The 16,523-nt window shown below is 33.6% G+C and overlaps 1 protein-coding gene across 1 annotated transcript in view; it reads right to left on the bottom strand.

Annotated features, from left to right (window-relative positions):
• Nucleotides 1–251: 251 nt before the first annotated feature.
• LOC129946561 (segmentation protein Runt) overlaps nt 252–16,523 on the bottom strand; it is an 87,921-nt gene continuing 71,649 nt past the window's right edge. Inside the window, exons 4-5 of the mRNA XM_056056801.1 lie at nt 1,244–1,444; nt 252–1,167 (exon numbers count right to left, since the gene is read on the bottom strand). Coding sequence (XP_055912776.1) covers nt 389–1,167; nt 1,244–1,444 — 980 coding nt within the window. The 3' untranslated portion in view covers nt 252–388. The remainder of the gene's footprint in view (nt 1,168–1,243; nt 1,445–16,523) is intronic.

The following is a 16,523-nucleotide window of genomic DNA, read 5'->3' as shown; positions in this document are numbered from 1 at the left end:
AACTAAAGTTTTAAGTTCATAACAAATTCAAAAAAATCTAGCTCTTTTAATTTCTTTACTTAATGTTTGTAAATTTAATAAATTTTTCTTAATTATATTAAGTTCTTTTCAATTAAAAGTATCTATAACATTCGTTTCTATACACATCTCGCAATCATTTCTCTTCTTTTTTTTACGTAAATTCATTAACTATTTTTTTTGTTATTTCTTAAATTTTAATTTATTTATCAACAAAAAATGCATGTGTCTTTGTTTTTTTTTAATTCTTTGGTTTAAATTAAATTCGATATGGTGTGGCACAAATACACTGCAATTTTGTGTGCATCGATATGAAAATTCACAACATTTTATCTAAAAAAATATCTAAACGAGCAGACGACAATCTATACTAGTACGGTCTCCAGACATCGGACGACTTGGGCGTCCTGCAACGCATCGGTCCCAAGCTGCTTCCACTGCGATTACTGCGATCGTCAACAATGTCCGCTGGTGAGGGGGATCTTCGTGTCGATGTGACAGGCGGGGATGCATTTGGATTGGCGTTTTCACTGTCTTTGTCGTCATTGGAATGTGACACTAGGGTGACACATCTCTTGACCAAGTTCACACCAGCTGAGGCATCTTGAAGGCTTCCATTGGATGTGGCATTGCTGTTGGTGCTGCTGGTCGATGTGCCATTCCGAAACCACGGTAGGTCATGATAGTTTCCATAGAGCTGTGTGTAGAGCCACTGACTTGGCTGAGGAATGAGTGGATTCTGAAGGAATAGTTGGGCGGCTAAGGCTGGATTAAATCCGTGTGGCTGTTGGAATTGAGATGCAAATCCGGAAAACAATTCATTTTTCCTCAGCGATGGATTTCGTTGAATTAGGGCCGTGAATGCACCACCAGTTTGAGGTGAAGGCGTTCTTCGGTCATCGTCGTCGTGCGGCGAGGTACTTTTTCTTGGCGATCCAGTCACGGATATGCTATCACTTTCGAAACCAGCATCTATGTTGTTGTTGTTGTCGTTTTCACTTGTAAGCGGTGAGGAGGCTGAATTTGTATTGTGATGCAGAAGGGAATTGGCTGTGGGAGGACATGTGTTCGGTGATCCTTCAGGGCTGGTTGTACTGTGGGGATTACATGATGCTGATAATTGACTAAGTTGTGCTAGATGGTGATTTTCTGAAATAGAAATTGAATAGAAATTTTTAATTTCAAAACAGTTCTTTAGAATTTTCTATAACTTATTTCTCCTTACCACTCATTGATCGAATTCCTGGACGATCTAAGCGTTCTAAGGTGTTGGCTAGCACGTGCGGAGGAAATCCAGGATGTTGATGGTGGAAAAATGCTGCGCCATGAGGGAATCCAGGACGACCAAGGGCCGGATTTGCACCCAATGTACGCCAGTCTGGAGCGTGCAGATGTCCATGCATGCCAGCTAAATGATGGGCAAAACCTAAAAAGATTAAAAATAAAACATTATTAATTTCTTTCATTTAAAATACTCCGCATTCTAAAATTATTATACAAATATTGATATGTAAAAATAAAAGTAAGAACGTATGTTGACGACTCTATTGCGAAGATTTTAAAATTTCGATATTTTTGTTAAACTCAAAAAATATTCCTTTTTTTAAAAATAATATTTATATATGTGTATTTTACAATGTTTAAATAATTTTAGTATATTATTAAAATTCTCAATAGACAAGAGGCTTCATTATCAAGAAACAGTTATGTAAGTTTCGAAAACATATTTCTACCAATTTTAGTAGAATTTCTTAAATTTTTATAAATTGGATGAATAAAATTAATTTGAGGGATATTATTTTTTATAAAAAAACTGTCGATTCGATTTTTCTCAAAATTTTACCAGATTTTAAAAACGTTATTTTTCTTTGCACAAAATTGTTTTGGAAATAAAATCATTTTTTATTCGTAAAAATTTCGACGTGACAAATTTTGTTTGAGTTTTTTCGATTTATAAAAAGACTTTTAAATTGTTTTTTTTTTTTTTTTTAATATATTTAATTGGTATCACGTTAAAATATATAATATACAATTTAATTTAAGTCTCTACCGAGTTGGCTCGTGATATATTTAGGGTTAACCAAAATATTCACCTTTCTTTTAAACTGCTATGGTAAAAAACGGCTCTAGGGAGCTTGAAACGTCGAGAAATGTCAAAATTTTCAATTTGACAAATCGGACCCATTACGAAAACTTCCTATGAGAAGTTAAAAAAATCAAGTTTTTTTAAGTAATTTCTTAAACCTTACTTCCTAGATAAGTCAGATTTGAACTAAGGCCAGGAACAAAATCTTGACAATTATTGAGCCAAATTGCCGCCACGCCTATAATTGCAACACTATGTTCTTTTTAAGTAATTTTCCCTGCTCAATTCGCACATACACGACTGATGTACTGCCTCGATAACTTCAAAAACCTTCAAGGACTGGAATCGGTGGAAAGGGTCTTATCTTTTAAAGATATAATAAACTCATTCAGAATATTTAACAAGATTCAACAAGTTTTGATTTATTACCAAAACGTCAATGGCCTAAGGACAAAGATCAATACGATCTATACAAAATATTAACAATCTACAACATGACATAATTACTCTTACAAAAACATGGCTAAATAATTCCTTCATAGATACCGAACCCTTTACTCAACTAACCAAGTTTTTAGACGAGATTAGCACCAATCGAGCGCCTCGGAGACAGTTGGTGGTAGAATACTATTCGCGGTAAAAAACTACCTTATATGCACTTTGGTTGATACTTTTGATCTTTCTGACGTCGAAATGCTATGTATTAAAATCAAATTGGAAACAGGTTATCTCTTTATCATCTCAGTATACATACCTCCAAGATCTACCAGTTTTGTCTATGAAAATTGCATGCATTTAACTGAGAAGATCCACGACCAAATGGAACCTAATGATGAACTGCTCATCATAGGTGATTTCAATCTTCCGAACCTCAACTGGACAAAATCATCAGATTTCAACTATTTTACACATCAGTCCAACGAGCACCAATGAATTCAAAATTATTGATGGTTTAGCTTCTTGTGGACTTGTTCAATTTAATGAGGTTGCCAATCAATACAACAAATATTTGGACCTAATATTTTTCTCCGACACGATAAATACTGAAGTAGCTGTATCTCCAGCCGATGTTAAACTAGTAGAAGATGACCGTCACCATCCAGCTTTAAATATATCACTTAATATAAATGTGTGCAATATCCCTAATACATCAAATGAAAAACTTGAATTCAATTTTAAAAAATGTAACTTTAATGAACTAACTAACTTATTGTGTAATGTTGACTGGAATCAACTGCTCCGAAATCGTAGTATTGATGACATGTGTCTTAATTTGTATAGTATTCTTTTTAATTGTTTTTATGAAACTACGCCATTACAGAAATCTCGCTATAATTCTAAAACATCACCATGGTTTGACACTCAATTAAAAAACTTTAAAAAAAAAAGAAATAAGGCATGCCTAAAATCTAGTAAAACTAGAGCAGAAGAATACTTCAGGATTTACTCCGAACTTAAAAATATTTCCATTGACTACTCCAATATTCTATACTCTGACTATATTATAAAAATTGAAAATGAATTGAAACAGACCCCAAAAAACTTCTGGGATTTCGTAAAAAGTAAAAGAAAAACTGACGGTTACCCAAACTCTATGTCTTTTAATAACAGAACAAATCATGACTCCCAAATAATTTCAAATATGTTTGCTAATTTCTTCAAAGATGCTTTCAACGTGCCTCCTTCTTTTCAAATTCCCGATTCGTTCCATCCAGCTCAAAATTATCCACACCTTAACTCACTTGACTTGACAATATATGAGGATTCGATTGTTTGTTGTGTCTCAGAACTTGATGACTGTTATCACCCTGGCCCTGATGGAGTACCAATATGTGTTTTTAAAAATGTGGGTCTCATTTATCGTACCCTCTGTTTGTTTTGTTCAGTGAATATCTTAGAAGCTCAATTTTCCCACTATTATGGAAAAGTGCATTTATAACTCCGATTCATAAAAAAAGGGTCTAAGAATGAAATAACGAATTACCAGCCGATTGCCAAACTTTCCGTTATTCCCAAACTATTTTAGTCCATTATCTGTAAGATGTTATCCTTTAATTGTAACTCAATTGTATGTGAAAATCAACATGGTTTCGTCCAGAATAAATTAACAATTACAAAGCTACTTAATTTCACTTCTTTCTGCCTTGACTCCTTCGAAGATCGTAAGCAAGTAGATGGCGTATTCACAGATTTCAGTAAAGCCTTTGACAAATTTAGTCCATAAACTTAAGGCCTAAGGGTTTAACGACAAATTCTTGACGTGGATCTCGTCTTATCTTAAGGACAGAAGTTAAATCGTTATATTCAGAAATTAACTCTCCGTCCAACTTTACGTCAACTCTGGTGTTCCACAGGGTATCCATTTAGGTCCTTTATTATTTATCTTATATATAAATGACATAACATCCGTTATAAAAAACTGCTCCCTTTTAATATACACTGATGACAATAAAATTTTCAAATCTATTAGTTCAATTAATGACTGCTCACAGCTTCAAGAAGATCTTCATAGTTTTAGGGAATGGTGCAATACAAACCAACTTTTATTGAATATTGACAAATGTAAAACTATGTGTTTTACACGCAAAAAAAAAAACAATTATAGATTATAACTATTTATTAGATTCTGCCTCCCTTTGAAAGCTTTTCGTTTTCTCTGATTTAGGTGTTATTCTTGACAGTAAATTAACGTTATGTGACCATTATAACTTTATAGTTAAAAAAGCTAACAAGATTCTGGGTTTTATTAAACGTTTTTCTCGTGACTTTCGTGACCCCAACGTCTTAAAGCTTCTTTATGTATCATTTGTCTGGCCAATACTTGAATACGGCTCTGTTATATGGGCACCATACTATTCATATTGACAGACTTGAAAGTATCCAAAAAAGATGTATGGGTTTTTGTCTTCGTTTTCAACAATATTAACACCACCTCCTTATTCTCAGGAACTTTTGCTAATAAACCTCCCTACACTCTCACAACATAGACAATATCTCCAATTTTGTTTTATTTTAAAATTAATTAATGTTTCTATTAAATCCGCAACAGCTCTGAATCGTCTAAATGTTAGCTATAGTCAAATTAGCATAAGAAGACAGATACCTTAAGGTCCAATCTTTAGCAGAACTAACTATGGTATGAATAGCCCTTTAAATCAATTGATTTCAGTCTTCAATAAATTTTATAATTTAATTTCATCTGTTAATGACAATGTTAATATGTTATAGTATTTATTTTTTTCTATGTTAATTAAAATTTTAAATTAAAAATTATGTAAATAGCTATAAATTTATATTAACGTTAGATAATTAACGGATTAAATAAATAAAGAAATAAGATTTTTTTGCAAATTAATATCACCTTTTCAAGGAATATACAAGTTTAGGAAAATTTTCTTCCAAAATCGAGATTTTTTTCTTGCTTCTGTAGCATGTAACGCAACAGTCTTGTTTAAAATATACATTCCAGTCATACAAAATCTTAAATCATAGCTAGAACGCGCAGTTTATTCGAGTTGACATTTTCAAATAAGTAAGTTCCAATAACGCTGCCATCGCGTCGCCAGTCGAAAAAGCTCACCAAACCATGTAGAATTATTCATGGATTTTTCGAGCTCCAAATGCTACAATTTTACTTATTAATGTAGCCTATCTTAAGTTTAAATTTGGCTTTCCAAATAATGATTTTTTGATGAAAATCAATATAATTTCAAGGGCATAAAAAGCCAACATACTACGGTGTTGGTGACCAAAATTCTTAAGTTCTGATTGTTAACTGAAAGGCATTGCAAAAGTCTTTAAGTTTTTATGGAAATTACATTTTGGTGCCTTTTTTTGCACTGAATATAGACATTTTTCAAAACTACGGATTAAAACTGCAATATTTTTAGTTAAATTAAAATTTAAGTTACAATTTTGTCACCAATTTCTCTTTTTCAAGTCCACAACATGCTTACCAAGACTCAAAAGTTCAAGTTTTGTGAATTGTATAATTCAACATTTTGAAGTGAATTTTGAGAAAATCAGTGCGTTGTTAAAGAGTGTCTAGATTAAGTTATAGTAATGGCGTAGTTTTAACTCATGAAATTTCAAAATTTGACATCTTCAAACGCAACAGCTGTCAAAATAGTGATATATTTAAAATGAAACCTCTTCCTGGAAAACCCCTTACTTTTTCAGATCATATTGTATTTTTTTTAGAAATGTATGAAGTTTTTTGTTTGAAAATTCTAAAGCACCGTTTTTTAATAAAAGTATTCAAAAAATATTAAAATTGTAACACCTTCAAACTGGCGGAAGCTCAATGATAACTAGTTTTAGCTCTTAATAATCCATTTAAAGAGACCTTCAGATCAACATAAGTTTTATAAGTAAAACCACATTGCTGTATCGATTTTCACAAAAAATCTGTTTCAATATTCATGATAAATTTATACTATTTTCTACATAACTCTTTTCAATACACGAAAGTGTTTCCGTTAAATTATAAATTTCATAGGTATGTACTTAGGTATTTCAAAAAGGCATAACAACAATAATGTGGCTATGATTTAACTTTGATCAATTAATTATTTTTTCAAAAACTAATTCTACTCTCAAAAAATTTTCGAACAAAACATACGAGGACTATGAAATATGGGTCTCTCTCTCTTAAATAAATTTTATACACAAAATAAATATTAGAACCAAAATAAAAAAGGATATTTTGAATATACATAGATATAGAATATTACCGTCTTGTAGGTACATAACCAAAAGTAACCATCTTTGGTGGTAACCTCAAACTATCACCCGCATATATTCTCTCACTCTCACTCTTACCATCTTCATTGTCGTCCTTATCGTCGTCGTCTTTATCGTTGTTGTTGTTGTTGTTATTGCTCCTCACCATGTCGTATCGACCTCCCTATAAAATAGGTATATGACCTTATTTAAGTCCATGAATGTTGCTAGGACCAAAAATACACACTCAAAACCCACCTAAATAATCATTATAATTACACCACCAACAGCAGGATCCTTCGCCCATAAGGCACAACCTACTTCTTCTTGATGTGCTCTCTATACTATATATGTGCGGTTATTTATGAGTATTGTATAGGTGTATGTGCTTAGACTGGTATGCCTTAGTGTGTGTTGAAGGAATGTAACTGTATCTAGGAAATTTCCTTTAAATTTTATAAGAAGAAATACCCTTTCCTGGTATTATTCTCTGTATTTAGTCCTTTATGTACATACATATGTACATATACCAATCTGAGAGATATACTTACTAGTGGCTGTATCTTTGAATGGAACGACAAGAACAAGATACACAAAACTGAGAGTTTTGGTCTGGAAGCAACCATTTCTTGGTCACCATTGCAGCACCTATACAACTTATGCCACCCACAATTACGCGCAGCAGCGGTATCATTTATGATCACAATCAACAACAGCCAGCTGTACGTAAGGCAGATGTAGGTGGTATGTATATATATTCACATTTCACACTGATGTACGCCAAGTTGCCATCAGGACTCAAGAATCATGATTATCATCGATGGCAACATTACCTACAGTCGGCGTCGGAGGATTAGTCCGGGGGCTCATCCTTATAGAGAATCTTATATTCTCAAGCTTGCGACGACGATGAAGATGACGGAGCCAGCAAATTTGAAGTGTTTCAAGCCAACGGCAACGGTAACAGCAATTGCAGAACCATCGGCATCACAAGTTCAAATTAAATGTATACATAACTCCATTTGTGTGTATGTTGCCACAATATAGGATACACAGCATTATCATAGAATATACGAAAACAAGAACCTTATTCTACTACAAATGAATTATAGGAAGATATACCCTAAACAAGGACACGACGACACCGACGAGACTGCGGATATCGTCGTCGTCGTGGTCGTCGTATAGTTCAGTGGCTTGCTTCACTCCCACTAAAACCTAAATATGCGGTCCTGTAAGGAAACCCTATGTGCGATAAAGGGTTAGCCACTCTGGGTACGGTGAAATCGTTGTTATACGTTGCCAGGAGTGGGGCATAACGTGGTGCCATTGGTGCGCCGCAAAAAGCTTTTCTTCTTCTTCTTCGTCTTCATCTGGGGTACTTTAGTCATATAGACCTACCCACTGCGAGCAGCAAGGATCTCTCTCCCCTTGCTCCAAATACCGCACCAAAGCAGCAACAACAAAACAACACACATAAAAAAAAAACATCAAAAAATAAACCAAACCAAAGCAGCCTCCATTCCTCTGCCACCATCACTTGCCACACTTGCCGTATACTCTGTACTCCGTTCGTCCTTATTTTTGGCGCAGATATTTTCTTTGCAGAGTTTTGGGGCACACCTACACAGAGAATGAAAATAATAAAAAATCATCTTCTTTCTCTGAAGAATGACGGTGGCGACGACGGCATCAGTAGCAGTGGCAGTGGAAAAAAAGCTGAGGAAATAAAATTGAGATTTTCCTCTCACACACACAAACGAAGATCCTGATGAGAAATCTAATGTTTCCTATCTGCCTGCACAAGGCAAACACTTCTATATCGTCGTTGAGACTTTTATGGGGGTTTTAAGAGTTTCTCCATCAGAAATGTGGGGCATTTACCAGCCAGCAGCGCATATAAGGATTTACCAAGTTGAGGGGTTAAAACAAAGGCAAGACAAGCAACGTCTTACAAGGAGGTGAAATCGTCGTCGTTGTCGACGTCTTTGAATATGGAAATGGTTTCGTATACGAATTAATCCCCAGCTTCGCCACATCAAGGAGCTTTCCCCATCTGTACAACATTGCTTTTGGTCTCCAAGAAGAGTCTACAGAAACGAACACACAATTTCTCTCTAATTTTGTAGGGATGCGCAAAGAGAGCTCGTTAAATCCAAACAGGATACAAGGACCAGCCATCATCCAGCTAAGTACATTTTCCTTACATTGTGGTTCTCTTTTTTTTCCTGTGTTTTGTACCTTTTTTTCTGTCTTTTGTTTATTTTCTTTATTTTTATACCTTTTGCGTTTTGCCAACCACCATCATTCTTGGTCTCGTATTTACTTGGCTAGAAAATAAAAATACCCAAGAAGTACATAAAATTGCACACCTACAACTACTACTGGCAAGGCAGTGTGGTAAATGGGCTTGGGCACCCATCTCTGTATATAGTGTGGGTAGAAAAAAGGACGTCCTTGCTTCTTGATTCCCTCCGCACACAAAGGGTTGAGAGGATCTTAGAAAGCAGAACAAAAATAAAAAAAGGCATCTATACGAGAAAAAGGATTATTTCTATGTGTTTAATGCATATGGTGTCCTTTTTTTTGTGTTAGGTGGAGTGGAGGTGCCATATGCGAATAGTTACATCGAGGACAAAGACGACGACGACGATGCTCTGGTCTCTTATAGAGAGAAGCACACATAGAGTCTGTGTCTTTATTTTATTTACTTGTCGGAATTAATTGAAATCTGTTTTCGTTGTGGTTTTAGGTCCTGCAATACCTACTTTTTCGTCCTTTTTTGAGTTTTTCATCTTCTCGGCTTCTTTGTTTGCATTGAATTCTTTTTTTTTTTATTATTATTTTTTTTTAAGTTCATATCCTTGTCTTTTATAGATATCTAAGGAGAGGTTCCTTTTTTTTAGTTTTGTTTTCTTTTTGTCCTTTCATTCTACGTTTTCGGGTTTCGAAAAGGACATACATACGAGTATACACATTTCTATAGCGCTATGTATATTTTTGTCGGTTAGACTGGTCGGGACATTTGTGGGAGGGTTATATGACATTTGCGGATGCCGCTACCGCCGCCATATTGAAATTTTAATTTGTGGATTTTCTTATATCTTTTCTGTGTAGAATACGGTATACCCAACTCCATGTGATGATGAAGAAAATATACAAAAATGTGTAAATAGATTTTGTTTAGTTTTCCATTTTATGTGCATATTGTATGGTAGTGTTACATATTCGAAGGAGGTGTATTAATTCCGTGAGTTAAGATTGTTAGCTCTTCAAAAGAACAATGGAATTAAATTAAGGTTTTAAGATGAGTGTATTAATTCTATTGCATACAAGAAGATATGTATAGAATATGGGCACCTTCAAACGTTTAGTACCTATCTTCTAAGCAAAAGTTTAAAGTTGACGTTTTTTGAAAAAAAAGGTTCTTGCAATTCTTAGGTCAGTATGGAAATTTTGTGATTTTAAAAAAACACTTTAAATATTCAAAAATAGAAATTAACATTTTTCGACGTTTCAAGGTCCCTAGAGTCTAAATAAAAGATTTTTAAAGAGAAATTTTTTCGTCGTCCATAGTGAAAGAACCAGCAGAGAAATCGACTTCAAATAAATTTTGTCATACTGATAATAATGCACAAAAATACTCGTACAGAAAGGACTCTTTAAAAATCGAATGGGTGGTTTTTGAAATATAGCAATTTAAAAAAAAAGGTGAACATTTTGGTTAACCCAATGTTCTTAGGAACCGAACACGCTAGAAACCTGAATTAACGTTTAAATTAAACAGGGTCCGGTAAAAAAACCTCCCGTATTTTTAGACGTTTGTATTTAAAGCTATTTATAGATAAAATAGTATTCCGGGTATAGATAGATAGAGCTCTACGTGCCATTTTTAGTAATCATAATTCGATTTCAACTTGGACGCCATGATCCTGTTCCGGATAGAAATAGAATTCAAGTTTGGTTTTCAAGCTTTAGAGCAACGGGTTCTGCGCTAAAGAGAAAATCGTCTGGCCGACCTTTAACCGCAACAACGCCGGATAATGTGGCACGTGTAAGCGCGTCTATCCAGCAATCTCCGAGATGTTTAGAAATTAAACGGGCAGCTTCTCTTGGATTGTCTGATAGGAGTGTAAGATGAATTTTGCACACACATCTTCATATGAATCCATGATGATCGCACAAGAATTAAGTGAATTAAGCACTTAAGGAGGCAATCACTCAGGAAGTGGCAGCCATTACACCACAAATGACTCGACGAGCTATGAAAAACTTATGGGAAACTCTTCGTAAATGTTTTAATAATAGAGGACAATTTTTAACTGATATAATTTTTAAAACTATGTAAAGGCTTAATTTTTCCCAAAGTTAGTTCTATGGAAGTCAATATGTATAAAATCAAAAGAACGTAGGTGATGAATTCCGCCTCGGTAATTCAAATGTACACAAGAAAGCAAATAAGGTGCATCAATTTCACCATTAATGAGTTAATGAAAAAATACTAAGTCATTATTAACAAACTTTTGATGAAGAGATTGCAATTGCAGAAGCCGAATACGATGTTCATAGGGAGGCGGATCATAAGGATCTTCCCTAGGAAGACCCTTTAGGGCAAAGCGATTGAAATTATGCTGAATTAATTCAATACGTTTTCTATAAATTTCGTAATAAGGAGTCCATACCTGCGATGCAAGATGAGGACGAACATGGCAATTGTACAAAGAAAGAGTAACATAGGGATCATTGAACGCCTTTGCCCAGCGTTTTATAAAACCAAGCATAGAACTTGGCTTATTGACAATAAAATTAATGTGATGTGTAAACTCGAAGTTGGAACAGAAATGTACACCTAAATCTTCAAATGTGGAGACGCGACAGAGTTTTTGCTGTGATATACAATAATCAAATACACTAACGATACGTTTTTTAGTAAAAGTCATCGTCTGGATTTTAAAGGAAACGTCGTTAAAAGACAGGATGAACAGAAAAGGGCCAAGATGGCTTCCCTGGGGAACACCAGATTGAGCAACAAAATGTTCTGAAAGACAATTTCTAAATTTTACCTCGTAGGATCTGTTTTCAAGGCATGACTTAATCCAAGCTAAGAAAAATGGTGGAAAACCAAGAGCCTTAAGTTTAAATAAAATAATTACGTGGCTGAGTTGGTCAAAAGCTCTAGAAAAGTCAGTGTAACACAGTCAACTTCATAACCTTGTTCTAAGGCGTTTGAACATATGTTTGAAAATGTGAGGAGATTAGTAACGGTTGATCTTTTTTTACAAAACCATCTTGCTATTCGCAAATGAGATTTTTACTTAAAAATGCTACACTTTCTCAAACAACTTGTTTAAACAATTTATGAATACAAGAAAGCTTTGCAATGGGCCTGTAGTTTGTTATATCCGCCTTGTTACCTTTCTTGAAAATTGGTGTTAGAAATGACTTCTTCCATATATTGGGAAATTTGCCTGTTTTCAGAGAAAGTTTAAATAAGACCGTAAGAAGTTCAACTAAAGCATTACTACACTTTTTTAGTACTATCGGGGGAATACCATCAGGACCGGCTGAGCAGTCATTATTCAACGCATATAAAAGATCAAGGACCGTACTCTGTAGTACGGGTATGTGACAACAGCTAGTTTGCAAAAAAGGAGTGAAGATTATGAAAATATACTTCATCACCTTCTTCAGGGCTATTAACAAATGACTCACGGAAATTCGTTGCGAAAGCGTTACAGATATCAACAGTTTTATCTAACGAAAGGTTCTTGTAAGTGAAGTTAACTGGAAAGCCATCTGATTTTTTCTTTGAGTTTACAAAATTCCAAAATTTTTTAGGATTCTCTTTCAAAGAGGTGCCCATATCTGTAACATAACAAGCATATACAAAATTAGAAAGAGATCTAAATTGGTTAAAGAGTTCGACATAAAAAGAGAAGTTGAATGGAGACAGAGTTTTAGATACGTTTTCCATGCCTTATTTCTTTTGTTACGCAGTAAACGCAATTCTTTCGTGTACCAAGGGTGGTTAAAGTTTGTATTTCTTGATTTCTTAAAAGGTACATTTTTTTCTAAACAATTATAAAGGATCTTATAAAAAAAGTGAAACTGCTTCGTCAATATTAGAAAATGCTAAAGCATCAGCAATTCCAGAAATGGTTAAATCTTTAGACAACAACGGGAAATTAGCTCTTCTGAAGCCAAAATTATATAAGCAATTAAAGAAATTACTGTGTTCAGTAAGGTGGTTACAAGTCAAGTAAAATGTCCTTTGCTTTACCAACATGACGATCATTTCTGTAAACATCGAACTCTTGGCTGAAAAGTTCTGTGTCGGAAAAGCTTGAATTAAGCCAAGTTTCTGTCAAAACTAAGACGTCATGTGGAAATGATTGGGAGTTGAGGATATGTCAGCAGTCTTACTACGAATCCCCTTACGTTTTGGTAGAAGAGGGCAAGCCTGTTGAATTTTTTGGCTTGGTTTTCAAAGAAACACCTCGTTTTTGACTTTTTGCAAATTCTTTGACTAAAGTCTCTGCGGGCCATATATTTCTATTGCAAATTGAATCGAAGAACGTGTGATTTGTTATTAATTTAAAAGAAGAAACAAAGCTATTTGGTTTATTGATCTTAGTACACCTAATGGATGAGCTACAAGTTATGCTCTTGGTAGAAACTAAGTTAGAAGTTATATTTTCTGACGTTGTTAGTGGGTCTAGACTACTATAATGATTCTTAATCATTGCTTTAGTTTTCAACTAAATTAACAAGTAATTGATATTTTTTTAATTATATGTAATTAGTAATTAAAATTTTTCATTTATAATTTAAAGTAATTGAAAAATTATATATTATATACATTTTAATAACAAATAAATGTAATTGAGTTTTTCGTGAAAATGTCTTCCCAACTTCAATAAATAGAAGTGCCTTTAAGTTTTTAATTGACAGAAAACTTAGTAAAAAAATGTATAGGTTTTTAATAAAGCTTATGAATTATAATATAAATCTGTAAAAAAATGGTCTAAGACTTTGTTTTCAACTAATTTTATGTCTTTTCAGGGTCGAATATGCTTTTTAGTATATAGTTTCCTCTGGAAGTTAAAGTTCTTTAAGTAAATTTAGTAATTATTAATTAAAACACATAGGAACTATATGGCATATATTTTGGATTTATTTACATTTTGGAAATAGTAGTTTTATTGAAACATGACATTACGATGGTTAAAAAGTAATGCCCTACAGCCAAAACTAATTGAGTTCAAACTTAAAAATGAGTGTTTTAAGAAGATTTGCGTTAGGCGTTTTTATACTTTTGGAAGATTTAAAATAACAGTAGTCTCCATAAATTTTTTTTGTTGAAAAAAATCAAAAAATTCAAATTTTACTTCGTTCAGAAAAAATATTATATTCTGTGTTGCTCTAGAAGAGTAAACCACTATTTTGTTTTTTTATTTTTTAAGAGAACTTATACACTGATCTCAACAACAATAAAAAGCTCCTATTCCAAAAAAAAATTGGGCATTTATTACATTTCGAAATTAATTCCCGAATTTGGAAATGATATTAATTCCCAAAAAGGCATAAAATAAGTTCCAAAAAATTGTTTTTTGGTCCATAAAAAGGGTTGAAAATAGTCTCCAACTTTAAGAACTGTCCTTCCATTTTATTTCTTCTTCAAAGCGCTTTCCAGCCAACGACAGGACGAGAAGGGGGTCTTTATATCCGTTCTGACCTTTGGCACAGCACCACACCCCATATATGACGCCTGCCAGCGAAACTTGTAAACATTTGCCTCATTGTTGTTTACTTAAATAAAATAACGCTAATTTTCAAAAGTTGGTCATAAAGCACTTTGACAAAATAAAAGTGAGGCATGTGTTTGATGTGGTGCTATTTCAGATGTTTGTTTGGATTTATTTCTGAAGGAGTTATTTTACGGAGCAATATTTATCCTCTTGAAGCTCTAAATATAATAACGCCACAAATCTGATAACACATGACGAAAATAATATCTTCATAGGAGTTGTATCTTTTTAGAACTGAAAATCTGTTTTTATTGAAATAAACAGTTTGTTACGAGTCAAACCTAATTTTCACCTTTAACTAACGTTATTTAAAACTTTTATTTTTGTTTTCCTAATTTAAAAAAATGTACCAAGTAAATGAATAAATTTATATTTCTTGAATAAAAACAACAATGAAGCATATGATGGAGTTCCCGCAGAGCTTAAACAAGCAGCGCCAACGTCGTTAAGCGGGCTCCCGTAAATTACTTTCATGTTTTCATGTTACCTTTTCATGTTTAGGAAAAAACGCCAGAAACGCATCAGAGAACACCTTGAGGGCACACTTGATGCCGAACTAGCAGGATTCTTCGCTGAATTCTTCTGCATTGATCACATCAAAACCCTTGCGGTTCATTATTAAACAGTGCTTTGAATATCGAGCACTACCACACCTGCCATCGACTTCGAGAAGGCTTTTGATAGCGTCAACAGTTAGTATATCTGGTTAGTTTTTCGAAGAAGAGACATCCCCAAAAAACGAATTGCTATTATGAAAGCAACATATGATGGATCCAAGTGTCACAGAAGCAGAAATCATGGAGCTTAAAAAATAATTCCGGCAAAACAAAAATCATCAGTTTCCGAACTCGACAAAACTCTCAAATAAATATTTCTTCACAATATTACGATTTTCTGGCCAAGCCAAATATCCAATGAGGTCCTTCATTAAAGGACAGATCAGGAACCTATATACTCTATTTCACGAAGTAGCAAGTGGCAATAAATTGGTAACGACTACATTGTAGGCCCATCAATGCATCCGCTTATACACGAAGGAAGAAGAGCTGAACGACGAGAAGCACATGGTGCATGATAGTCGAGGAGGAGTCAGCGTCTTTAGTCAAGATTTGTATAATATCATCATAAGAGGCACTGACAAAAGCTTGTGTTCTCTTAATGGCCAACGGCAGGTGGCAACAGCAAACTTTCATATTGATTAAATTATCAATATGACCAACAAATTTCAATTTAAACTCAAGATTATCAATGGGAAAATTTAATTGTTTCTCAATTGTCATTTGGTAGTATTTGTTTTGCAAAATTGTTATTTTTAAAAGAATCCATCATTACTTTATTCTTGTCTTCCCCTTTTCACTTGGGTCCTTAATTTGTTGAGCAATTTTTGGTAAAAATCTAGGCTTGTAAAAGAATACAATCTTTTGGAATTGCAATCTTTAAGTCACACAAGCATTCAAAAGAATTCACTCAGGTGAACACAAATAATGATTGCAATCTTTTACAAGCCTACTAAGTTAATGTCCGACATTTTTCAAAGTCAAATATTTTTTAATATTGGTATTATAAAAATATTTAAAAATTTTAATGTTTTGACTTAATGAAAAAAATATTTGAATTTGTTTTGATTTCTGAATAAAAAAAGCATAAACATTTTTTGTTAACTTCGAACAATCGACAGTCAATTATTTTTCTTTATAATATTTCTCCATTTTTAATATTCACACAAATTGTGATAGGAAAGTGAACCTCCGTAAACAAAATATAAACCTTCATCTGCGTCCCAACTTCTATACTCTACGCTCACAATCTTACCATCAAGATAAAATCCAGAAACAACATTTACCCATTTTAAAATTGCCCAATTTCACCAAAACACTTTTTAGTGTCAA

The sequence above is a fragment of the Eupeodes corollae genome, chromosome 2, assembly GCF_945859685.1.
Source record: "Eupeodes corollae chromosome 2, idEupCoro1.1, whole genome shotgun sequence".
Lineage (NCBI taxonomy): Eukaryota > Metazoa > Arthropoda > Insecta > Diptera > Syrphidae > Eupeodes > Eupeodes corollae.
Note: the sequence above shows the minus strand (reverse complement) of the source record. Positions and strands in the feature narration are given on the sequence as shown.